Source organism: Podarcis tiliguerta (assembly GCF_965153285.1).
Source record: "Podarcis tiliguerta genome assembly, chromosome: 2".
Taxonomy (NCBI): Eukaryota; Metazoa; Chordata; class Lepidosauria; order Squamata; family Lacertidae; genus Podarcis; species Podarcis tiliguerta.
In genome coordinates this window covers 50049356-50074994 of record NC_139535.1, presented here as the reverse complement: position 1 = coordinate 50074994, position 25639 = coordinate 50049356, and the positions used below count along the sequence as shown (strand labels likewise).

The 25639-nt window shown below is 43.5% G+C and overlaps 1 protein-coding gene and 1 long non-coding RNA gene across 6 annotated transcripts in view; both read left to right on the top strand.

Annotated features, from left to right (window-relative positions):
- The first annotated feature begins 626 nt into the window (after window positions 1–626).
- Window positions 627–10035, top strand: LOC310672425. Of its 2 annotated transcripts, XR_014508566.1 has the most exons (4): window positions 627–1206; window positions 8510–8797; window positions 9066–9143; window positions 9841–10035. It is a non-coding gene; the product is annotated as an uncharacterized lncRNA (long non-coding RNA). The 2 variants fall into 2 exon arrangements; XR_014508565.1 differs by lacking the exon at window positions 9066–9143.
- A 12610-nt stretch (window positions 10036–22645) lies between these two features.
- Window positions 22646–25639, top strand: part of POC1A (POC1 centriolar protein A) — a 39717-nt gene continuing 36723 nt past the window's right edge. For 2 of the 4 annotated variants that reach the window (XM_083429477.1, XM_083429475.1), the window contains exon 1: window positions 22647–23118. Coding sequence is in view for 2 of the 4 variants with exons in the window: in XM_083429475.1 (XP_083285601.1) it covers window positions 23101–23118 (18 nt within the window). In the remaining 2 variants the exon portion in view is untranslated. Of the gene's footprint in view, window positions 23119–25639 lie in introns of all 4 variants that reach the window. The other 2 variants (XM_083429476.1, XM_083429474.1) reach the window with 2 other exon arrangements.

The window sequence follows — 25639 nt, the reverse complement described above, 5'->3', positions numbered from 1 at the left end:
CATCAAGCAGGATTGGCCTGTTTCTGCTGAGCCAGTGACAGGTCTTCCGCTTTGCTCTTTTTGCAGTGAACTGAAACATTTTTATTTGTTTCTAAGGTTGGGCAGAACCGAAGGGTTTTGCTCCGCTGGGTTTTAGAAAAGAACACAATGTTTTTATTCCGCTCTGCCAAAACACTGGAAAGGATAATGCAAGTCTGGAATAGATCTTCTAATTCACTCAAGAACACTCACCAATAATCTGAGGCTGATGTTTGTGCGCACACATTTGTGAGAGAGACAGAGCACACATGCAGGAGTTCCAACGAAAAAAATATATTGCAGGGGGAGGTAGGTCAGCTACAGTGTAATAATAATAATAATAATAATAATAATAATTTATTTATACCCCGCTCATCTGGATGGGTTTCCCCAGCCACTCTGGGCGGCTTCCAACAGGATATTAAAATACAATAATCTATTAAACATTAAAAGCTTCCCTAAACTACAGTACCCAGAATTCTTTCAGAGAACTCAAAAGGTATATGAGATACAGTGGTACCTCGGGTTACATATGCTTCAGGTTACAACCGCTTCAGGTTACAGACTAACCCAGAAATAGTGCTTCAGGTTTAGAACTTTGATTCAGGATGAGAACAGAAACAGCATGGTGGCGGCACAGCAGCAGCAGGAGGTCCAATTAGCTAAAGTGGTGCTTCAGGTTAAGAACAGTTTCAGGTTAAGTACGGACCTCCGGAAGGAATTAAGTACTTAACCCGAGGTATTACTGTACTTGTTTTGTTTTAGCTTCCCCCTCAACAAATTGCTTCTTTGTTCCCTGGGTCTTGGTCTCAGGAATGTTAAAATGACAAGCCACCATATGTTCTAAGGTCTTGTCCAGGGCCAAAAATATTCCTCCCGTTGCAGTAGAAATCTCCCTGGATGCCTCGATATGTGGATGATTTAGCAGGGAAAGAACTGAGAGGAGGAGGTTGCCAGGAGTAACAAGGGTGTATGATGTCACCACTGGAAGAAAGGTGTCCGTTTGAAACAGGAGTGGTTTCTGCAAGTGCTGCTGGGAAGGGGAAGGAGGACGTAGGCAGAACTGCATGCTGGCTGGCTGGATCAGGCTGTTACAGAGAGACACGAGGCTGCTGCTGCTAGGAAGGACAAGCCCCTCTTGGGATGTAAACGCTGGGAACTTTCTCTCTCTCTCCATAAAACTCAGGTGTAAATACGTTTGAATAAAACATATTTCTTAAAGGAATACAAACCCTGGTTAAGTGCCAAGACCCCTGGAATCTTGCAACCGGTCAGCAGAGATTGGTGTGGCCTGGAACAATGCAAAATGAGAACACAAAATCCATACTAAAAACAAAACAAAACAGGAACAAACCAATAACCCCTTCCCACAAAAACATTTCAAAGGCCATATCAATCAGCCAAAAGCCTGGTTATAGAGAAACGTTTTCATCTGGCACCTAAAGGCGCCAGAAAAGGCCCATTCTCGTGTTGCCATCCTCTGGACCTCATGTAGAAGAAGGGCCTCAGGTGGTGATCGTAGGGTCCAGGTCAGTTCATATGGAGAGAGGCAGTCCTTGAGGTATTGTGGTCCTGAGCTGTTTAAGGTTTTATAGGTCGAAATCAGCACTTTGAATTGGGCCTGGAAACTAATTGACAGCCAGTGCAGTTGGGCCAGGATCAGTGTAATATTAATGTAATATGCTCAAACCGTCTTGCCACAGTCAGCAACCTAGCTGCCAAATTCTGCACCAGCTGAAGTTTCCAAACCGTCTTCGCAGGCAGCCCCACATATAACGTGTTGTAGTAATCTAACCTAGAAGTTACCAGAGCATTGACGACAGAAATTAGGCTATACTTGGGAGCTGAAGTGGGCCACCAACTGAAGCGGATGGAAGCCACTCTGCACCACTGAGGCCACCTGAGCCTCAGGCGACAGCAAAGGATCCAGACGAAGGACAGCATAACGTGTCTTCGTAAAAGACTCTTGATTTTTCCTTTCCTTCTTTCCTCTCTTACCGCATGATAAGGCGATGAAATGCTATGGTGGTGGAACTTGCCATTGTAATTAGACCCAAGTGATGGAGCACCATTGCAGAGAGCTGCCAGCCAGCCAAAGGAAAGGTTAACCAGAGCCCTGTGATTCCCGACAGAACCTGCAGCCATGTGAACACCATTTTGTAATTCTTCAGGGGGCTGAAATTGCAGCCGAAGGTTCTTGAATTTGTGTTTGTTCTCTTTTCTGTCAGAAACTCAGAATGCTGAGTGCTTTCTCCTCATGGGGCCCTCGCTCCCATTCGTATCCAGGAGAGCTGTTTACAGACTGCACAGGGTGGGACTGCAGAAACAAGATTGTTTTGATTGTTCTCAGAACAGTGCAGTAGGAAAAGTATTCAGTCCTTTTTTTCTCCTGTGCCACAGGGGAGGGAAGAAAAAACACCAACTGTGCTTCAGTGACATTGTATGTAGGTCATATTAAAGCTGAAGACAAGCACAATTAGAAAGTATGTTTTCTGAAACTGCTTCACAAACTTAACTGATCTTTGGAAAGAGTATGGTCACCTCCCTTTCCTTCCCCTCTTTTAAAGATTTTTTAAAAATAAGCAGCAGCAGGATAATAAGCAAACAAAGTGATAAGCACTGAAAGGGCCTTTTGGCATGGCCACGGAATGCCTGTCCTCCCAACAAGTTAAAGTGCAGCTTAGCCCTTGCATCATACTCCGTCTCCCTCCAACATTTTGCCAGTGAAAAATGCAGGCGGATTATTTATGGGGCAGATATTTAGCTAAGAGTCAGAGAGCCTTGTTGTAAAGGAGCAGTTATGCTGCTATTTCCTTCCCTCTCCCTTTGAAAAAAAAAACCACAATGATAAATCTGCTTTTGCAGTAGTGAGCTTTGCAGGGGATTAAGCAGCTTTCGAAGAATGTTAAAAACCCTTTCAAATTACCTAAACATTAGAACAGATGGCTAATTAAATGACACCGTTGCTGCTGCTGAAGAGAGGGAGGTGGGTGAAAAAGAACAAATCGTAGAAGAGCTAGTGTGGTAGAGAGTGGGGAGAGGCAGACTAGAGTTCAAATCCCTGCTCAGCTGTGAAGCTCATTGGGTGACTTTGGGCCAGTCTTTTTCTCTGAGCCTCTACTACAGGGTCATTATGAGGATATACAGGGAAAGGAAGAGAATCATGTAAGCTGTTTCCTTAATGGCTGCAGATGAATTGGATAGGAAAAGGTCAGACTGATAACATTTCAGAAACCTAAAAGATTCATTGATTTTAAAAATCTGCCAGTTTAAGACCAGAGTTAAAACTACTTCATGTTGGCTCAGATGCCATAAAGCCAGGAAATTGGAAGCTAAGGCAAATGACATAACAGATGTGTCCCATGATCAGTAATGATTTGCAATGTCATAAACTGTGCTTGCTTACCACTTAAGTGCCATACACCCAGATCTATATTTGGAAGGTGGAGTGCCTGGAACCACACTGTACTGATTCTATATTGCCTTATGAAGCATCTGAGCCATACTGTGTTGCTAAAGGCCTCTATTGGCACTCCCAGTCAGGCAACTTTGACTCTGAGCTTATATTTAAATGAAGAAGTAAGTCTCTATCCCACTGAGAAAGAAAGTTAAGAAGCAAAATGTGCAGGTACCCTTCTAAGCGATTTCTGCGGAAAAAAGCCATCCTGTCAGGATTTTTAGATAATGAGTTTTGATTGATAAGTGCATTGTTTGGACACCAGTAAGTAGGAATCCCTGGAGTCCTAAAGAGTTGTATTTTTCCTCTTCCATTTATAGCACTTTTCCAGCTTTTGTCCAGTAGTCCTTGGCATCTCCAGCATTTGCCCTTCCTTCCGCCCCTAGCAACCAGAATGCATCTTTCCTGGGTGTGTTTATTAGGTGCTTCCCAGAAGTTACCGGTATATTTTGCAAATGCTGTTATGTGATAAGTGAAGGTGGATGCTGAAGAATCCCTTTCCCAAATGACAGGTGCAAAATGTGAAAACTATGCACAGATGTTTCGGCAGGATCTAGAGCCAGACACTCAATAAAAATTCACTGTGTAGTTAGTTACCTTATAGTACAATGTCAATTCAGAAGTGAGTCTCTTTGTGTTTAATGGGGCTTATTCCCAGGTAAATGGGAACAGGATGGCATGGGGGGGGGGGGGAGGTTATTGTGCCATTAACAGCTCTATCTCCACAGTCAGGACCAGCAGGACATGGCTGATTTCCTACGGCAAGCATTAATTTGTCTAGGGTGTTGAGAGAAGCAGCAATGACCACATTTTTCCTAATGCCGGCTAGGGATGATGGGTGTTGATGAGAGACCAACATCAGGCTGGGGAGAGGGGGTCTCATCTGATGAAGTAGAGATGAGAGTGGAACCACTGCGAATGTTTGTGGGTATGTGAATCCCACCTGAACAGTCTGGAAGCACTCATACTCCAACTAAACCAGAAGGCCCTGTGGGGATGGAACAAAGAGCAAAAGATAAACTCACAGGATCCAGCTATGAGAGAATGCATATCCAGGCAGCAGCTGTTTATGCTTCTGGCAGCAGGGCAGATGTCCTGGGGGGACAGTTAGTGTGACTGGAAGGATTTCCAGAGGGGTAGACATGCTAGTCTGGCTATGTGTACACACTTCCAATCACTCTACATTCTATGTGTTCCCACTGGTGCATTGGAAAGTGGTGTACACACAATATTAGCTACAATCCTTATATATCCTTGTGTTTCTTATGAAAAACAGTACCGAGTCCCCCTCCCCAATCAGCATTGATCCGAATAGAGAAACCTGGCTGCGTTTTGAGTTGGTAATATGTGCATAGCCACGGTTGCAGCAAAAAACAGCAAAGAATTTTGAGGCACCATAAGTTGTCCTCAAGGTACTCAAAACTCTTTGTTGTTTTTGAAAGAAAGAACTGGCGTAGAATACTAATTCAGCTGTGAATTATTCCATGCTGTTTCAGAGTCATGAAATGCCCCCTCTCAGGTTGCTGTTGAGGCACTCCTTTAGGTATTTCTGCTTGCCACTTCCTCATTCTCTCCAGGAACCAGGAAGAGCTAGAACTCTGGAAATTTCAGACTTTCTCCCTTTCAGACTCTTTTTCCTCAAATGGGAAGCTATCCAGGAAGCCTATGCTGGGTGGACTGCAGGGATCAGATGGACTGCAGCAGCTCCGCAGATGAGCTTTGTAGTCACCCTTCCTCCTCACATGTTGTGTTAGCTTGGCCTGTGGGAAATTCTTTCCACTGTTCATAAGTCCACAGGGCAGATCCTGTTGTGAAGCCTTTCCCTGGCATGTATTGTCTCCATCACTAGAAAAATAATTTCCCTTCCCCTCACTGAGTGTGAGCTCATGTAGTTATTTGTGTTAGCACACGGAAGTGAGAATGTATGTCAGAGTTGTGTGGTGCTTGGCACTGTTCAGTACACTACCCAGTATGAGTAACCCATGCCTTGAAAATGGCAATTTTTCCATTTATTTGACTGTTGATTTACATATTATTTAAATACTGTACTGGATACCTCATGCTTTCAATAGCAGGAAGAATGGGGAGTTCCACAGGAAACTGTAAAACAGTAAAATAATATACAATACCACAATATAAAGCAATAAAAAAATCCATAAAGTGCAGTAAATGAACAATGACGCAACAGCATCACATTAAAAACACCAACAAAAGCATAAGCACACAGGGCATCATGTAACCGAAATGTGTGCAGGATCTGGGATCAGAGAGGGATCAGACGATGACAAACCAAATGTGCTCTATGCGCTGTGAAACTAAATCATACATAGTATTAGCAGGGAATCTTGCAGTGCAGGCATGGCCTCTGGCAATATTAAGATGGAGAGTGAAGCATATGACTACCGGTCATGTGCTGTGTTGCGCCATGGTAGTTTCACTTGAGTAAAAGCTGTAGGTGATTATTATTGTTCCCTGAGCATATTGCATCTGGCTCCCCACACAGCTACCCAAGTTACTGTTTGGTGGTTTCAAGGTTTTAGGGGGGGGGGGACCCATCAATGTGAAATTTGCCCACACCTGCTCTAAGCCATCTCATCAAGACCAGATTTGAACTTTGGTTACGGAAACCCACTGCCCTTGCCTCCAACTGTCTCTCCATACCAAACAGCAAAAAATTTGGCACCCGGCTTAAGGCACTCTGGTTTTCTTTGAAAGACACGTCTCAGTTGGAGAGTTGAGTAGCACAGTCAGCAATAGTGTGTGTGTCTGTCTGTCTGTCTGTGTGTGTGTGTGTGTGTGTGTGTGTGAGAGAGAGAGAGAGAGAGAGAGAGAGAGAGAATCTTGCAGGGAATAAAGAAGTGTGCTTATTATTAATGTCTACTGGCAGACGGTCTCATCAGAGTGTAACGTGCAAAGATACTGAACAGACTTTGTGACCACAAACTGATGGCCTTTTATGCTGGCCCCAAATCTTGGTATGATCAAATCAAAACCATAAACAGCCTGGCTTGCTACAGATCACTGCCTAGGATCATATACAGTGGTACTTTGGGTTAAGTACGTAATTCGTTCCAGAGGTCTGTTCTTAACCTGAAACTGTTCTTAACCTGAAGCACCACTTTAGCTAATGGGGCCTCCAGCTGCCGCGCTGCTGTAGCACGATTTCTGTTCTTATCTTGAAGCAAAGTTCTTAACCTGAAGTACTATTTCTGGGTTAGCGGAGTCTGTAACCTGAAGCGTATGTAACCTGAAGCGTATGCAACCCGAGGTACCACTGTATTTACACACTGTACTGTGATTAAATGGTTGGCTTGTGCTATTTCATAACAGAGGCATTAGGCCTCTGAATACCAGTTGCTGGGAATTGTAGGTGGGCAGAGTTGTGTTCCGTTCACATCCAGGTTTCAGGTTTCCCACAGGCATCTGTTTGGCCCCTGTAAAGACAGGATGCCGAACTGGATGGTCCATCTGCCTCATTCAGCAGGCTCTTTTGTTCAATGCTGCATGTGCATGTAAGACACGTTCTAACTTATCAGGCAGATTCACAAAAAAGGTGCATTTAACAGAAAACGCAACAGAGCATAATCTAGAGGTTCTGTGTAGTTCACATATTACCTTTTACATGGCTGCACATCCTAGCCTACAGTTTTTACCACTGGCACTTTAGGAGTATCAGTTGCAGCCAATTCATCCCCCAAAATGCAGCTGCATGCCCTGTGAGTGCTGCACAATTGCTTCCCCTGCAAAGAAAGAAAGAAAGAAAGAAAGAAAGAATTTGAGAGGTTCACCCATCCCCTCTAAGATCCGCTACTGAACTAGTTAATTTAGACAGAACAGTTTAAGCAAACAAAGGTTTTTGCAATGTGGTGTTTGTAGCACTGGAAAGATGGAAAATACACGTTTGCTGCAGAAAGCCAGGTTAACATCTAATGCTTTATGAATCAGCGGGTGATGTGCCTATCAAGGTGGCCCTTTCTGACCTACATTTAATTTTCATAAAGTGGATTGAAAAAGTACTGTTCCTAGTGCTCTTCCAGAAGAAAGTTTACATTACCCTAAGGATCTTCATCTAAAGGATGGCTGTTCCCATTCCTCTAGGTTGTCAGATGGCTCCTGAGATCTGTTGCTAACTTTCTCTACTTCATGTTTTGCCATGTTAAATCTCTGTTGGGGTTCTTTCACCAAAGAGTGCTTGCCTCAAACTTGAATCTTGGCATCCGGGAATTAAACGCTTCCCCCAACAGTATCTTCTCCCATGCTCAATCCGCAAACGGACACCGTTGCTGTTTTGGGGTTGGATTCAGGTTGCGCAATTAAAGTTGATTTGGTGCAACAAACCAGCTTTCTGCAAAATGTGACTTTCTGCAATAAGGAAAGTGATGAGAAAATGTGGGATAACAATTGCTTGGCACAATGGCATATTACCTCCCCGCAGAATGAATGCTCAGTAAACAGGAAGCCGGGAAGCAACCTATACGTGTAACTGAAGCATGTATCACAAAACGCCAGCAAGATTCCAGTGACCTCTTTTCAAGGAAATGAAATGAAGAATTGGAACACATTTAACAATATGTTTATGACTCTGATGCCTGCCCTCAGGCTGCTTTGCAGGGTTGTTGTGAAGGTGAAATGCAATAATCCCATATATTCTATAGGGCTATTGGAGGAAGGACATGATAAAAATGTTAAACAGACATTATGCATTTAGAATAGGCTGACTGAGCCAGAGATATGGAGGTTGCAGCAACTTGTATTTTTCTGTCATAACCATTATCCAGCTCTCTTCATCTTGGGCGATTCAGGGCCTTTTTCCACAGAAGAGGAAAGGAACAGCATAATAATGCTGCAATACAACACCACAATAACTCATAATAGGCCAATGTGGTCGTTCTGCAATTATTTACGCTTTAAGTGGTTTATGTTCCCTTTGGCATGGCTGCTGCACAGCACATCCTGGTTGTGCTCTGAAAAGACTCACCCATCATCCCTCAGCTCACTGTTCTTGACAGGTGCGTTTTGTTGTGTTTCTTTCAGAATACACTCCCTGTGCTATCAACAACTCATGGTTTTGACATCCCTTTGGTTACACTCCAAGATTTTACCTCAAGTGCCCATCATCCTGAGGCACGTTTGCTTCTAAGTGCTAAATTTTCCTCAGGTGGCAGCATCATGTGGGATGAAATGAAATCTGCTGGGTGTGCATTTTATTCTTTCTGGGGGTGTTTATTTTTAATATGCCATTTAGAAGCCAATTCATTGGGATCAGTTGGATTGTACGACACATTTTTCCTTCTGGGTCAAACCTCTCTTCAAGACCAAAGGGTGAGATGGGTTGAAGTTTCAGTCAGCACTTTTAAAAGAGATATTTTAATTATCTGCTTGCTGGTACTAATCTCCATGCTAAACCACCATCGTGATTAACTACACAAAGATAACCGAAACCCTACACCAATAAAATGATTAGTTATGCTATCTGAATATGATGTACACAGTGTATACATTGGTTGTAGTTGTATAATGTTATGATGATGATCTATAACATTTGTAAAAGCACATCATGTAATGCTAAACAATAATCTGTTTCTGGTAGGTGTGGCCAAAGTGTTAACGCTGTCCAATACTGTGACGCTCTGGGAACTTTGGGAGGATGGAATCTGGACATTACCCTGTATTTATTTATTTATTTATTTATTTATTTATTTATTTATTTATTTATTTATTTTTATTGCATTTATATCTCATCTTTTCCTCCAAGAAGCTCAAGGTCTTCCCCTCCTCATTTAATCCCCATAACAACCCTGTGAGGTAGATTAGGCTGAGAGGCAGTGATAGGCCCCAAGTCACCCAGTGAGCTTCACGACCAAGTGAAGATTTGAACCCTGCTATTCCAGTCACACTGACTCTCTTGTTGCCTAGTTGTTTACTATTTCTGGAAAGAAAACGACTTTGCTCTGACAAAAAAAGTATGTTTGCTCCATTAATTTCTCTGAACATGTGCCATAATAGGTAGATAAAGAGCAAGGCCATGTCCCAGCCAAGTGAACATAGCCCTCCATTTGTGACTTGAGGGATATTTTTATTTAGCAGCATCGCTTTCCATCATCTGCAGTTGCTGCCTCTGAAGCTGCTCAAGGTTCTGTGGGCTGGTTGCGTCACGTAGCATTTAAATGTTTAAAATCGGCTTTGATGTTCCTGTGGAAATTAGCAGCATGCTGTCTCCCACCTCTCAAGGCTCTGGGGTTTCAGCTGAGTCTCCTCCAGTGCTGTATTTTAAATACAGTGCTGTGCAAGGGGATCAAGGCAGGGTGATAAGCCGTCATGAATGTTCTTGTTCTGACAGTGCTTGTTTCTGTTCTGCCACCCAGGCTGAGAAATGGTCTGATGCCGAATTGAAGGCTAGGAGCCAAAAGGACATCTGTGTCCACAGACTGATAGGGAAGAACACCACAATGATAGAACACCACAATGACTTCAAAGTTTTGTACAAAGGAAGCAAACCTCTTGTGGGAAGACTTGGGAAATTCTGTCATTGAGAAATAAACCCAACTTGCAGAATGTGACTCAGTTCTCTCTCTCTTTTTAGACCATGCTTCAAAAGTAGGTAATTTGTTATGTTCTTTATCAGTGATTAGGATCTTTCTTTTAAAACACAAAACTGGACCCTGACTTTAGAGAAAGTGCTATGCCACTTCTGGTCTAAAGCCTGCTTTCATATGTGTCATATCTGACTCTTACAACAGAGTGATGAGTACAGACACAGCTGTTCTTGAGCCAAGATGGGAATGTTCCCTCTGAAAGAACAAGCTGAGATTTACTGGGTTCTTGTGGATCCACTTTTGCTGCTAGAAGCTCAGGTAGCCTCAGTGGCTAGGAGTGTCCTTTACTAGCTACAGCCAGTGCATCAACTACAGCTGTTCTTGGACAGGGATAGTTTGGCCAGAGAGATCCCTACACCGGTAACCTTAAGACTTGATTATTTTAGCATAGCCTTGGGTCTGGTCTAGAAGTTCCAGCTAGTGCAAAATGCAGCAGCTAGACTGTTGACGGGGCAGATGACTGTCAACATATAACTCCACTGCTCAAAAGCATGTGCTAGCTGCCCATACGCTGCTGAGCAAGCTTCAAGGCTCATGTATCAATTTACAAGGCCTTTATAATAATTATTATTATATTATTATTTTTACCCCACCCATCTGGCTGGGTTTCCCCAGCCACTCTCGGCGGCTCCCAACAGAATATTAAAAACACCAAACATTAAAAACTTCCCTAAACAGGGCTGCCTTCAGATGTCTACTAAAAGTCAGATAGTTGTTTATTTCCTTGACATCTGATGGGAGGGCATTCCAGAGGGCGGACGACACAACCGAGAAGGCCCCCTGCCTGGTTCCCTGTAACCTCACTTCTTGCATCAGATAGGCAGCCGTGTTGGTCTGACACAGACAAAATAAAAAATAATAAATAAATAAATTGTCCAGTAGCACCTTAAAAGGTAAAGGGACTCCTGACCATTAGGTTCAGTCATGACCGACTCGGGGGTTGCGGCGCTCATCTCGCTTTATTGGCCGAGGGAGCCGGTGTACAGCTTCTGGGTCATGTGGCCAGCATGACTAAGCCCCTTCTGGCGAACCAGAGCAGTGCACGGAAACGCCGTTTACCTTCCCGCTGGAGTGTTACCTATTTATCTACTTGCACTTTGACGTGCTTTCGAACTGCTAGGTTGGCAGGAGCAGGGACCAAGCAATGGGAGCTCACCCCGTTGTGGGGATTTGAACCACCCACCTTCTGATCGGCAAGCCCTAGGCTCTGTGGTTTAACCCATAGTGCCAGACTAAGTTTGTTCTGGGTATAAGCTTTCGTGTGCATGCACACTTCTTCACATACACTGAAACAGAAGTCATCAGACCCTTATATATAGGGTCCCTCCCACTATATATAAGGGTCTGGCATCCCAGAACATGGTACCCCAGTTTTCGCCTTTGAAGGACCCTTCCAGCTGAGATCAGACAAGCACCCCTCCCTGTTGAATATCTGGTTTCATAGTTCTAACTGGTTTTTAACTTTTCTGTGTGATATTTTCTGTATACTGCTTAGCGACAGTTGCAGTTAAGTGGTACATAAATTGCTTAAATAAATAAATATAAACAAATATTTCTTTCAAAGCTGCTGTATGAAAAAGAGGGAACACAATCAAACACAAACACATACACCTGTAACTGCTAACAGACAGGCATGTGAGGTAGCACTGGCCAACAAATCAAATGAAAACCTTCTAAATGCCGGAGCACAATGGATGTTGTGGGCTTAGTGCACATGTGCCTCTGAGATTTATATAATACCAAACTCCTGCGGCAAAGACTTCGGCAGCCGCAGCAAGGAGACAAAACAGCTTGACTTCTTTGTGTGGCAGGCTATAATGAGGCTCATGTGGCGAGTGAAAGCTGATGCACTCTACAGTGGACTCTTAATAATTGCTGTGGGTAAGTATTAAAGGCACATGGCAGTTCTTATGCAGCTGACTGTCCTCGCAAAATCTCCACTTTGCCAGGCCTCCTCTATACCAAGAAAGCAAGCGCAGGTAGTTACTACTGATTGCTCAGCATCATCTTGATAGGGGCTCGTACCCTCCCTTGAGACAGCCAGAGAGAGAGAGAAGATATCCCTGAGTCTTACACCTCAGGTGCTACCAGAATCAAACATGTAATTATATTTCATTATAATTTAGAATAATATGTTGATAAAGTCAATTACTTAAAAAAGAATAAATATGGTAGTTTACACTAGGGGTGTAGGTAGGGATATACTGGTAGATTTATGGGTGGTTTAAAGCATATCAAGGAGGATTTGTGACTCCCAATGGCATAACAAAATGACTTCCCCCCCTCCAAATTATACTGCTGAAATGAAAGCTCAACAGTGGGTGGGCTTTTAGTATGGAAGGATTGAGTGCTCGGTTAGTTCTGGTACTCAGAATAATTCTTTGACTCTGGGTTCTAGTGAAAAGCAAAGCAGGTCTGCCTTCCCATGGGTCTGCATAACATCATTGATTACAACTCCTGTGGTTTGTATTATGCACTGTACACTCCCAAGCATTAGAAAGCATCCTTATTCCGTAATCTCAAAGAGACTGTGGAGTACGCTTTGGAATATCTTCTAGACTATAAATTTAAACATGGAGTTTGGGCATGTAAAGGAGTAAAGGAGACGTTGGGAAAGAAGCCCTTTGGGACTCAACTTTAGGCTTGGAAAGAAACTTGCAGGCAGTCCAGAGAGAAGACTTAAGAGCCTCGGACATAAGGGAACCGGGTTGATGGAATTAATGGCTGGCAGAAAAGACAGATAAAATCTGTAGAAAAGACTGGCAGAATCCGGAACCAGGGGGAAGAGATGGTGGGGAAAAATTGGGAATTTTTAAAAACAGCATTCAGTATAACATAGTATGATTAAGGACTCTTGGGAGATGGTGGAATGAATTTATTTGGCTTTAGTGGAAATAAGATAAAGATTTGAGATATTAGGGTTTAAGGGTATATGATATTAGGATTTAAGGGTATAAGATTTAAGGCTTTTTTCTTTTTTTTCTTTTTCTTTTTTTGTCAACTAGATTGGAGCTTGGATAATTTTCTAGATGTTAATGGGAGAATAAGGTTTAAATGGATTAAGACAAATAAGTGAGTAAGCAGTGAAAGATGGAAAGAACTTGCTGATCTAATTAATAATTGGAATACAAAAAGGGAGGTGGGAGGAGGTCGAGGAAATAAGTTATCGAAAGATGGAATTTGAAAAATGGAAGTGCTTTATCTTTTTTTTTATTAAATGGGTTTTTTTGTTTCCTTTTTTTGTTGGTGGGGTGGAGGGGTGGTGTTTTTATGTATTCTTAAATTTTTACTTTTTCTCTTTTTTCTCCTCTTATTCTACTGTATTTGGTCTTTTTTAACTTTCTTTTTGTATTTGTGGAAACTGGAATAAATATTATTTAAAAAAAAGAAAAGAAAGCATCCTTATTCTTTTACTGTTTCAGAGGCTCCAGATTATGAAGCAAGGATATGGACTATTAAAACATTATTCTACAAAGTTCAAGCCCCTCCCTAGTAAGAGACAGACATTTCGAATATTTACAGTGCAATCTTATGCACATCTAAGCACATTTCATTTATTTCAATGGGGTTCTCTCCCGGGTGAGTGCAGATAAGATCGTAGCCCTAATTTTCGGAAGCAACTCCAAGGAGGCAAGAATCATTCAAAACAATGACTCATAAAGCTGAGCTAAACAACAACAAGAACAACAACAACAAAAGCCTGGCACAGATAAAAGTCTGCCCAGGCTGGTTTTTTTTAAAAAAAGGCCATGTGGCAAGCAAACACATGGATATTTTTAAGCTGCTCAAGCAAGGGCTGCTCTTGCATCACAGTAATTCCTTCTACCCTTTCTGAGGCACTGAAGTAGACAAGTAAGAAAGATACATGCCAGTTGGTGGTGAAATCACTGTCTCTAAAACACGATTTTGTTTGAAGTAAAGATGGTGCTTACAGAACTCTCTCCCCCCCCCCCCCCGCCCAATGTTGCACAACAGCCAAAAGCTGTTCTGTAATCTTGGCACATCTATTTTGCACCTACTTCCAAGACTTGCTGCTCTGTTCCACTCTCAAAAGCATTCTTTCATGCATGAGACATGTAAGGCAAGTTTCTCTCTTGTATTATTTATTGATTAGTCAAATAATAGTCCTTCTTGATTAGAGATACCAACAGTACCATTCATATTTGCATTCAGTCTTGAAGTTTCGTGGTAGAGATTAGGTCTGGGTGATATATCGATGTATTGTCCAAAACTGGTTTGAAAATCCGTATTGTGATATTAGTTTCATAATTTTTGACCTGGCAATATATCGCAAATCGTGATGTGTGTTAGGCCTTGTCCAAAACAGGTTTGAAGCCATGAACTTATCATGGCCAGTGTGGTTCACCAGACCAAGTCATGGAAACACCCAGAGTAATACCAAGTTATGGTGATCCTCTGGTATAGATGCAGGTTATGGTTCACATGGCTGAGCCCACAATCTGCACAAGCGTGCTAATTTTATTTTCCACAAATATGGAGCACATGATCAGCACATCTTCATTTAATTGACTTTTAGAGTGGCCTGGTAAAAATGACAATCTATATGGTGAATCACCCAGGAAACACCCATATGGATTCATTGCATACCATGCTAACCTGCACCCTAGTGACCAAAAGGGTTGTTATTTTAAGGCACCATTCGACTCCTAGTCTATTGGAATAGCCTTATCAAAGGAGGTTCTGCTACCTGCTTGGATGGTACACTTGGCACCTTTCTAGTTAGGCACTCCCAATCAGCTCTGTAAGATCACTACTAAACAAACGCAGAAGGGTTTAAGTACTTTGCCTACAATTAGGCTTCACATTTTGCCTCCTTAATGCTGATTTCCTTTAGATGATCTTGTAAGTCCCGAGACACTTGGCTGACTTTGGTGCAAACATCTGAGAGCAGTTCTGTTCCCTGTTGTATCTAATATGTCACATGGCTTTCGCTTTGTGCCTTTTCCTCTCTGAAGGATATGACTGATTTGATGATCTCGTGGGTGAATTTCTTCCATCTATCAATATCCCTGTTGTTATCTACAAAATTGACAGGCTCTTCAGCTTTTCTCTTATGCTCCATACACATCTAAACTACATTTTTATGAAAGGTCTTGTCTTATTGAATAAATCCCTTATTGTATGTGTGTGTTTTAAAAACAAAGCCCTTGCTATCTGTATTTATCTGAGCTTTTCCATTGGAGTTTTTGCTCTCAATGCAAATAGTAAGTTGTGCGGGGAGGTGGGACATGGCGGCATGAGTTTTGCCAGAATCATGAGGGGGGGGGAGGTTAAACAATTAATTCTATGTCTACTTCTAATCCTCATAGAATCATCCTTGTGCATTTCACTGGCAGCTTACACATGATTGTGATTTTTGAGCCAAACTAGACATGATGCTAAATGTGTCACATGGAATTATGTTACTTAAAACACACACAACAAAAAGCAATCTAGCAAGCACAAGGAAGAATGGGGAAGTCCTTCAAATTAGGGGCTATGTAGGGCAAGATCAGGAAGATGGATTAGCCCCAAGTCTCTAGTAATGTATCCATCCCTGCTCTGTAATTTACAGGGCCGGCCCTACCATTACAAAGAGTGTGGCAGCTGCCTCAGGTGGCAGATGTTGATGGGGTGGGCAGCTGCAATGCATACACAGTATGTTTAGTTTCTGACATCTCAAAGTAGGACTGGGAAAAGGTCCTCTCTAAAATCCTGGAAAGCTGCTGCTAGTCAGCAGACAATACTGATATACTGAGGCAAAGCAGTGGTCAAAAGCAGTGTTGCAGACACTCACAAATAACAGTGCTTACTAAGACTGGCATTAAGCTAATCGGGCAACTTTCAGCAGTTATATGTGGAGATCTGGCTGAGTTGGTCTCCAAAGAAATGTGGTAGGAGATGAAGAAATACAACAGAGGAGCTGAGATGTTTGCAATGTGTCTTAATTCACAATGGTGGAGCCAACATCATCATCATCATCATCATCATTACCCTGCCCACCTGGCTGGGCTTCCCCAGCCACTCTGGGCAGCTTCCAACAAAATATTAAAATACAGTAAAGCACCAAACATTAAAAGCTTCCCTAAACAGGGCTGCCTTCAGATGTCTTCTAAAAGTCTGGTAGTTGTTGTTCTCTTTGACATCTGATGGGAGGGTGTTCCACAGGGCGGGTGCCACTACAGAGAAGGCCCTCTGTTCTCAGAAGACAACAGAACACCACTCATGTGTTTCCCTCTTCTGTGTTCTCAGTGGGAATGCACAGACAAGGAAACCCCCTTTCTACTTCTTCTCCTAGGCTGCTTGGACTCTTGTAAATGATTAAGCTGGATGCCATATTCCTCCCCCCCTCCCTTTCAATGGCAGAGTCCGTAAACATAAACTGTAATGAGAGAGCAGCCATAAATGGCTCAGTGAACTGGACAAGTGCAGAGAAGCAGATTCCCAAATCACAGGCAATGGAGAAAGGAAATAAAGAGGAAACGTGCAACAGGAGGATTGAAGCTGGGTACAACCGGATTTTCTTTGTTCTGCCCTGTACAGTGCAAGAGCCTTCTGTAAAGACACATTTATAAATAAGCCTGTGTGTCCTGCATCCAGATTCAAGTCCTTTACAGACATCCTGCCAATTAGCTGCCAACAAAACAGCAATGGCAAACTTTCCAGGTCATCTGCTTGACTCCCACACAGAGAGGCACGTGCTCTTTAATGTTTCAATGAAAGTAGAAGGTTGGGCAACTGTCTTAGAGATATTGCGTAAAGTCTGAATTACCCATGGGAACTTTAAATATTCTTGTTTGTTTGTTTGTTTGTTTGTTCATCTATCTATCAGTTTTTAGTCATGCTTTTCTATAAAATGTATGACAACTTTCAAGACACTTACAGTACAATCCTACGCATATCCACTCGGAAGTTAAGTCCCCCACATCCTGAATGACACAAAACGTTAATATCATCTAATGCGATAAACATATGTATAATCTTAAAAATTATGATATGAGCAGATAAATAAGCAAGCAGTAAAAAGTAATACATTTAGACAGTGGGCTGTGAGGACACACAGGCTCGCTGCAAGTAAATGAATTCAAGGGTTCTGTACTTTGAACCATTGCATTAATTTAATTGCACAACCTCTTCCCGTTGCATAAAAGTGACATACATATTTAATAGTTAATAAATGACACAACATAAGATGCCCAAATGCTTGTTGAAACAAAATCGCCAGGCATGGCAATACTGAATAAACAAGGAATAAAATAAGCAAGCGCATGCTGACCATGCTTGATAAAAAGTAAGCCCCAATGAGTTCCTAAGGAAATGAGCATCAACTTCCTATGCTCAGTGTATACAAAAGGCCCTTGGTTCACTTCTCAGCACCTGCAGTTCGGGCTGGGAAAGAAGTATGAGAGCTGCTTTTCTGGAGATTCACCCCACAAGACTCCTGCAATGTCCTAAGGCTTGGAACCAACTGGGCAGGGCCAATTGTGCAAGCCTTTACCACACAGTCGCCAGGGATCAAGTAATGATTGTTGGAGGGAAAGGAACAGTGTGAGTTATTCTGCCCATATTGTGCTAGGACTACAGCAGCCCTGTGGGGTGGGAATGGAGGCTCTGAACAAAGGCTCTCACCCACTGCTGTACCTGCAAAGCAAGCCTTGAAGTTGTCTATGAAGATTCAGACATGCAGGACATCATTTGAAATTGCGGGGGTCAAGTGATAATGTATAGCGTCCAGAAGAGTGACAGTATAGTTTGCCTTGGAGAAGAACCCAGATGTGAATCTTGAAGTCTCCCCGCAACCACCACCCTTTTTTTTTTATTGCTGCTACTGCTGCTGGCCCAACAAGGCGAGTGAGGTGGTTCCTTCTGACTGGGGCAAGCACCAGTGCTGTAAACACCAAGATCTACAGGAAACATCTAGAATTCCAAATCATTACACGTGGCATTCAGCAAGTTTTTATCTAGACTAGGCAATCTCTCATTGAACTTGTATGAACCAGCTGGCTCTGTGTCATGAAGCCAACCTTTCAGATTGAAAAATTTGCAGAATGAGAAGAGCGGGGCAGAAAAAGGGCTGGTGATAAAAGATAAGAGTTCTGGATTCCGTTCAATGCTACAATACATCAGTGTTACTCATCCTTTGCCAACAGGGTTCTTGGCAAGGCATAAAGCAGAAATAAACAGTGTGTGTGTGTGTGTGTGTGTGTGTGTGTGTGCTCTCTCTCTCTCTCTCTTTCTCCTCTTATTTATTTCATCTACATCTCACCCTTCCTTTAGGGAGCTACGGGTTTGTCAGGCTCAGTCTCACCAAAACCACCTTTTGAGTTAGGATAGGCCAGAGTTAGGCCTGGTTCTCATAAATGTGGTAAAGCTTGGCCAGGTTGGTCAGCTCTTTCCATTCCAGGAATAACAAAATAAATCAGCATTCAAATGGGGTAGGAAACCTGAGTACACAGAATGAAGTCCGCTTGAGCAAGGAGAAGATTCCCACCTCTCTTCTACCCACCTCCCTGAAACTGTTTTGGGTTCCACCCCCACCCAGAGCACTTTTAGGGGGACCAGGGGGAGAATTGAGGAGGGGGTCCCACTGTGTGAGCAAACCTTGTTCTGTGCACACAACGTAGCTGAATCTCGCAAAGAAGCTTCTACACACCACCTCCATATGAAACATTCTCCAGGTACTGTATAGGCAATACATACACAGGGTTATATTTTGAGGACAAAGTTGTGCAATTGCTACTTTGACTTGTGATGGGTTTGCTCTACCGACAGATGGGCTGCAAAGGGGGTGCCTGTTACCTACACACTTGTAGTTCTCCCAGGCCTTTGGGTGTTCAGGATGACTCAGCAGTTAGACCTTGAGGGTAATCAGAGGGAGCAGGGAGGAGGTGAACTTCCGTGAACTCCAGTGGCGTTCACCTGATACTAATCTTGGCATATTTGTGTCAATGTGTCCCTGAGTGCAGCACAGGTTGCGAACTTTGTTGACCTTCGTCAGCCCAAAGGAGTGTGTGTGGTGGTCCAGCAACAGAATGAGTACACATCAAGGCCAGAACTTTGTGCAAAATGAATGTCATGATTTCTCCCCTCTTCTTTAAAGGAATGTTTATTAAAAGGCTAAGTATCTCCTGCGTCAGACGTTTCAGAGCACTTGTTCTCGGGTTTTTGCTCAGTTATCCCTGCCTCTTTCAAAGACCTTGACTCCTCCTGAGCTTTCCAAGTGATGGTTGGGCAGAATGTCCTCCAAGCCCAGTTGCTCAGCTGGTCTTCTGCTCTTCCTCAGGTATGTTGTCACTTGTGCCAGTGTCGGTTACTCTCCTGCCCTGCTTCAGAATGCCATGAAGAGGCAAGTCCCTCTTTCCATTTCCTGTAGATCTTGCGTGTATCTTCTGTGAGGTTTCATCTAAAGGTTTTGAAAGCCAGCTTGCTTGGAAGGGAAACATCCTCACACTATTAGAATACAGAGACATTCATCAGTAACGATCCACTCTTACAAGAGAGGATTCTGGATTAAGAGATGCATATTTTTAAAGAGCTGCCATTGTGGAACGGAGTCAGACTCATTTTCAAACCATTTAAGAAGATCCAAAACATCCATCTTCCAGTCCCCCTCCCAGCTACACACACACACACACACACTCCTCTGCATTTGCCACACAACCACACAAAAGCTGCCTTAGCCATACGTACTTTCCCTCTCACTGTTTTCCGAATTGGAGATACCATCTTTTCTTACATAAAAGGTCATCAAACTGATTTGCTCTCTGAATTTCTATGACAGGAAAGAGTCCATTATTGTGAAAACAGTTCTCTCTGCTTCTCTCCCCCCACCCCCGCATCTGTTGTGTCCAGAGATGGAGGAAGGGGAGAGGACACTGATAGGCATTTTATTTTATTCTACAGTACTTAGTGGCTGAGTCAGTATTTCATTAAATTAACCCAGATAACTGGAATTTGAGACAGACAAAGGAATATAGGACACAGTCTTATACTGAGCCAAAGCACTGATCAACCCTTGCTGACTGGCAGTGGGTCTCCAGGATTTCAGGCAGGGATCTCTCCCAGCCCTGTTTGGACATGCCAGGGAATAAAATCTGGGTCCTCCTGCATGAAGAGCAGATGCTTTTAGCCCAGGATCGCCTACCCAGTAGTGAAACATTTGTTTTATATATAGAGAGAGAGACCAGGAAATGCAAATAATATAGAACAAAGGCCCATCCCAGCACTGCTACTTGAGATCTTAAAACACACACAGAGAGAAACTGGCAATGTCAGGGATTCAGCCTAGGATCTTAGAGATGTAAAACATGCACACTTATCATTCATCTCTCTGTGGTGAAATACCAGCCTTACCTGCACTGCAGGAATTTTCTCTACCTTTCTTACAGGACTAGCAAAGAACTCAAAGGCGATACAAAGTCAATACTCAGAAAAACCATTTGTTACAATTCAGCAGCAAACAGCAGGTTTTCCCAGGGGAAAGCAGAAGTGTGGCTGAGCCCTCAAATATTTCAGATTAGACATTGCATTCAAAAGACCATTTTACGTTGCACTTTTCTAACACCTAGATTTTAGTCGCCATCTGGTGGCTCCAATATGGAACAACCATTGGAGGAACTTGTTAACGTGCATTTTCCAAAATGAGGGTTGATCAGTTAATGCAGTCCGTTTTGGGGGCCTAATCTGGTTCCTGTAGCAGTATATGTCCCGGAGTAAAATCCTAAAAAAAGCTCATCAGCAACTCCAATCCTAAAAAAAGCTCAAGAACCTTGGTCGGCCCTCACGCATATTCACTTCATCAAATCTGGCCCTCTTTGAAAAAAGTTTGGGTGCCCCTGAGTTAATGTAATTTATAGAGAAGAAAGTTTTCTTCACAGTTAAGACTAGCTCATAGGAATGTAGTAAACTTCATTATATCAAATCAAATCAAACCAAACCATTGGTACATCTAACTTAGTATTGTCCACACTGACTGGCAGGGGCTTTGCTGTGGATTGAACCCGGGACCCCAAGGAAAAGGCAACTCAGTGCAGCTGAGGTGCTATATTGTTCAGCGATGCATACTCCTGAATAAGTGCTTTCTGCACTTTTCCCAAGTCACAATTACTTGGGAGTAAATCTCGCTACACTCAGCGAGACTTACTTCTTGAGCTAACATGCATAGGTCTGTTCTTTTAGGCACCCTTACTTGGGAAAAAATACTGATGAGATCAGTGGTGATTATTTTTGCAGCAAAATGCACTGGAAGTAGGACTGATTTACTTTTCCATTAAAACAATCACATTCATATGTTGCTGGACCACGGCTCCTATCAGCCCATCAGTGCTGGGCAATGTTTGTGGTAAACTGCTTGGTGAATTTTAACAACAACAACAACAACAACTTATTTATACCCCACCGATCTGGCTGGGTTTCCCCAGCCACTCTGAGTGGCTGCCAGCAGGATATTAGTAATAATAAAAAAGCGATAAAACATCAAACATCAAAAACTTCCCTAAACAGGGCTGCCTTCAGATGTCTTCTAAAAGTCAGGTAGTTGTTTATTTCCTTGACATCTGATGGGAGGAGTTCCACAAGGCGGGTGCCACTACTGAGAAGGCCCTCTGCCTGGTTCCCTGTAACTTGGCTTCTCGCAGTGAGGGATCTGCCAGAAGGCCCTCGGCGCTAGACCTCAGTGTCTGGACTGAACAATGGGGGTGGAGACGCTCCTTCAGGTATACTGGACCGATTAAATAAATAGTAGGGCCCTCAGTATCTAGCCATTTCCAACTTGACTCCCCCCTCCCCACAGTCTTAGGCTGTAATCTTGTACCCACTTTCCTCAGAGTAAGATTTTCTTCCTTTATTGCGTTTATATCCTTCAAGGAGCACAAGGAGGAGCACATAGTACTTCTCCGCATTTTATCTTCACAACAACCTTGTGAGGTAGGTGAGCAGAGCCGGATTTAGGTTTGATGAGGCCCTAAGCTACTGAAGGTAATGGGGCCCTTTATATGTCCAGCAGTCCCTTGTCAACAACACATTGTCGCTGTCATTTGTGTTGAATATATGCTATATGGCAATTTATGAATCTAATAGGTATCTAAAGCCATTTGCCACTGTTGCTGTATGTAGTTTTTATTTTATATGTGTTTTATCTTACATTTTGGAAATGTAATTTTTTTGGGGGCCCCCAAGAGAGTGGGGCCCTAAACTATAACCTTTTTAAAGGTAAAGGGACCCCTGACCATTAGGTCCAGTCGTGGATGACTCTGGGGTTGCACACTCATCTCGCTTTACTGGCCGAGGGAGCCGGCATACAGCTTCCGGGTCACGTGGCCAGCATGACTAAGCCTCTTCTGGCGAACCAGAGCAGCGCACGGAAACGCCGTTTACCTTCCCGCTGGAGTGGTACCTATTTATCTACTTGTACTTTGACATGCTTTTGAACTGCTAGGTTGGCAGGAGCTGGGCCTGAGCAACTGGTGCTCACCCTGTCGTGGGGATTCAAACCGCCGACCTTCCGATCGGCAAGTCCTAGGCTCTGTGGTTCAACCCACAGGCCACCCGTGTATAGCTTATACATAAATCCGGCACTGTAGGTGAGGCGGAGAGGGAGTGCCTGGCCCAAGGTCACCTAGCGAGCTTCACGGCTGAGTTGGGATTATGAACCCTGAGCTCCCAGGTGATAGTAAGACACTCTTAACTTTTGCACCACTGAACTCAAGGAGGCTTATTCCTGAGTTCACCCATCCACCCATCCATCCATCTATTCGAGACCCCTGCAAGCCACATTCTGGCGCCGAGAGCGTCTCTCGTGCAGCATGAGCTCCCCGCCCCCTTCGATTCGAAAACCAGGCGCCGCTTCCTCCATTCAAAGGACGCCGCTTTCCAGTCGGCGGACACTTTCCCGCTCGCTGCCCCGCCTCCCCTTTAAGCGCACGACGCCGTTACTAAGGCGGCCCGAGGAGCGGGCAAACTGAATCGCTCCGGCGGCGAACAGCAGCGGCGGCCTGTCGGTTCCGCTCCGGCTCCGGCTCCCGCAGCGCCATGGCGTTCGCCTGCTTGGTAAGGGGCCGAGGAGGGTCGGGCAGCCTGGCAAGCGGGGCTTCGAGGCGTCGGGAAGAGGGAGGCCCCTCGGAGCAGGGCGGGCGATGGAGACCGCGGCTGCTCGGTCGGCACAAGTTTGCAGAGCCGCAGCGCCCTGTTAGCAGACAAAAAGGGGTCGGTGGGCGCGGGGGGGGGGGGCGGCGACCAGCACCACACGTTTCTCTATTGCAGTGGTTCCCAAACTTTTTTGAGCCCCATCTAAGCATCTCTAAAATCCTAAAGCGCCCGCCCCCGACATATAATTCTTATTACAGTGTTCAAAAAGTGAACTCCTATTCACGTGGAGGAAGCCTAAAAGGCCATTAACTGTTCATAACTCATTCTCGAATTGCCCCCCTTAGAAATCCAATTGCTCCCCTGTGGGAAACCATGGCTCTATTGGGGCTGTCTAAAAAGTCACAAAGAGAGGAGCCAGCAAGCTTTTTCAAAACAAAGCACGTTTAGTAACATCTCCTTCTCATAAATATATAGTGGGGCGGGCGGAGAAAATAGGGTTTGAGAGCGAAGTACGTGGTTTGGGCGCAATGTTAAACGCTCCTGCCTATAACACGCTTAAAAATGGCACTTTGGGCTTGAAGTCGGTTGGATTGTGCTTGGTGCAGGAAGAGCTGCTTGCCCTTCTGTGTCTAGGAAGTCCTGCCGCCCGTCTCCTCCCGCCCCGTTAAATAACAGCTACAGGAGAGTAAGTCAGGGACCATTTCGGCTTTGCAGAATCGCTCTGCTGGGAAAAGCGTCACATGAATGCCTGCCAGGCATCATTGTAATGAATAAAGACACCGGCGGGGGTGGGGAAGGCTATGGGTCCTGATGTGTTGTCGCAGTTTGTCAGATTTGGGATAATTCTGATCCCTTCCTAAGGCTAACCCTGCCCATTTTTGCTTCTTTGCAATTTTAGGTTGTATTGTTTTTCACATTGGCCTCCTGAGTGGGTTTTGTCAGGGTTGTTTTGCCTGACTTGCAGGAACTACCTGAAAAACAACGTGTAGAGATAGACATTCTGGAGCATTGCAGTTTTTATATCATTTTAGTGGTGCTGTAAAAAAACCTAAAAACGTTTTTAGATCAAATACCACAAACCCCTTATTGTTACTTAGAAGCAGTGCTTTTTCAGGGGGTACTCAGGAGTATGCAGTACTGGCACCTCTTTTTTGTTGTTGAAAAGTGTAGCACTGTAACAACTTCATGGTTGTTTTGTTTGCACAAAGTTTGCAGGAAGGTTATTTAACAAGCATTCGTTCTGATTTGTGTTTGTGGATGTTAGACAGTGCTGCATCAAGCAAATGACTTCCAAACTTTCCAGTGACTTTCCTGTCAATTTCCTTACAGCAAAAAAAAGTCTGGTTTGTGGGGAGAAAGTGGGTTTGTTGCATGAGAGCTCCTCAATTTGCCTGTTGCTGGATTTGAGTCCCACTCCAAATAGCGATGACCTGGAAGCTCCCTAAGTCTCCGTTGATTCTAGGAGAGTTTCCAAGGAAATATACTTAGGATTGTGATGTAATAGCTGCTACTCACAATACATTTTAAGGAGACAGGTGTGTACACCTGTGGCTGAAAATATGCATGAATGTAGTTGGGTGTTGCATGTACACTGTATGTCAGTGATCACGTTATATAAACTGTAATTCTTAGAACTGTTCTATAAAAAGTTATCACAAGATTTAGTGATGGCCACAACTTGATGCCTTTAAAAGAGGATTAGACAAATTTATGGAGGATAAGGCTATCTCAGTGGCTACTTGCCATGATGTCTGTTTCAGAGGCAGTACAGTATGCCCTTGAATACCAGCTGCTGGGGATCATGATCAAAGAGGTGCAGTTGCACTCATGTCCTGTTTGTGGGCTTCCCATAGTCATCTGGTTGGCCAGTGTGAGAACAGGATACTGGACTAGAAGTTTGGTCTGATCCAGATACCATTTGGTCTGATTCAGCAGGATCAAACTGTTGTCATGGGCACCTTAAGGACTAACAAACTCAATAGATGGTATTGGCTTTTGTAGGCTAAAGGCTATTTCATCTTCCTTTTTTATATTAAAATCCATTTTGGATAGCTTTCTTCCCCAAAATTATCCCAGGTCTATGTGTATGGTGTTTAGTAAAATAAAATTTTACACAAGAACATCCAGTTTATGTAACAGGATGAGCTGGAGTATTCAAATTAAATCAATTTGCAATTTGAAACTGCTAAACAAATGCAAGAAACCTGGCTTCTGCAGTTTTAGCAGGATTTGATAACACACAGACAAATATGGTATATTTTCACAGTCACAAGGGATAGAAACTTTTAAAAAAATGAGTACACACTTTATTAGGAAGCTGAATTCTGAACACTGCTTCTTTGGAATTATAGTTTATATACAGCCCTGCACTGATCCTTCCAAAGAAGTATTTGTGTGTTGAATGTTGAGAGTATCTAATCAGAGTATTAAAGTATAATCCTTGGGCAGAGCTCTGTAGCTTAAAATGGCCTTGTGCATCCTA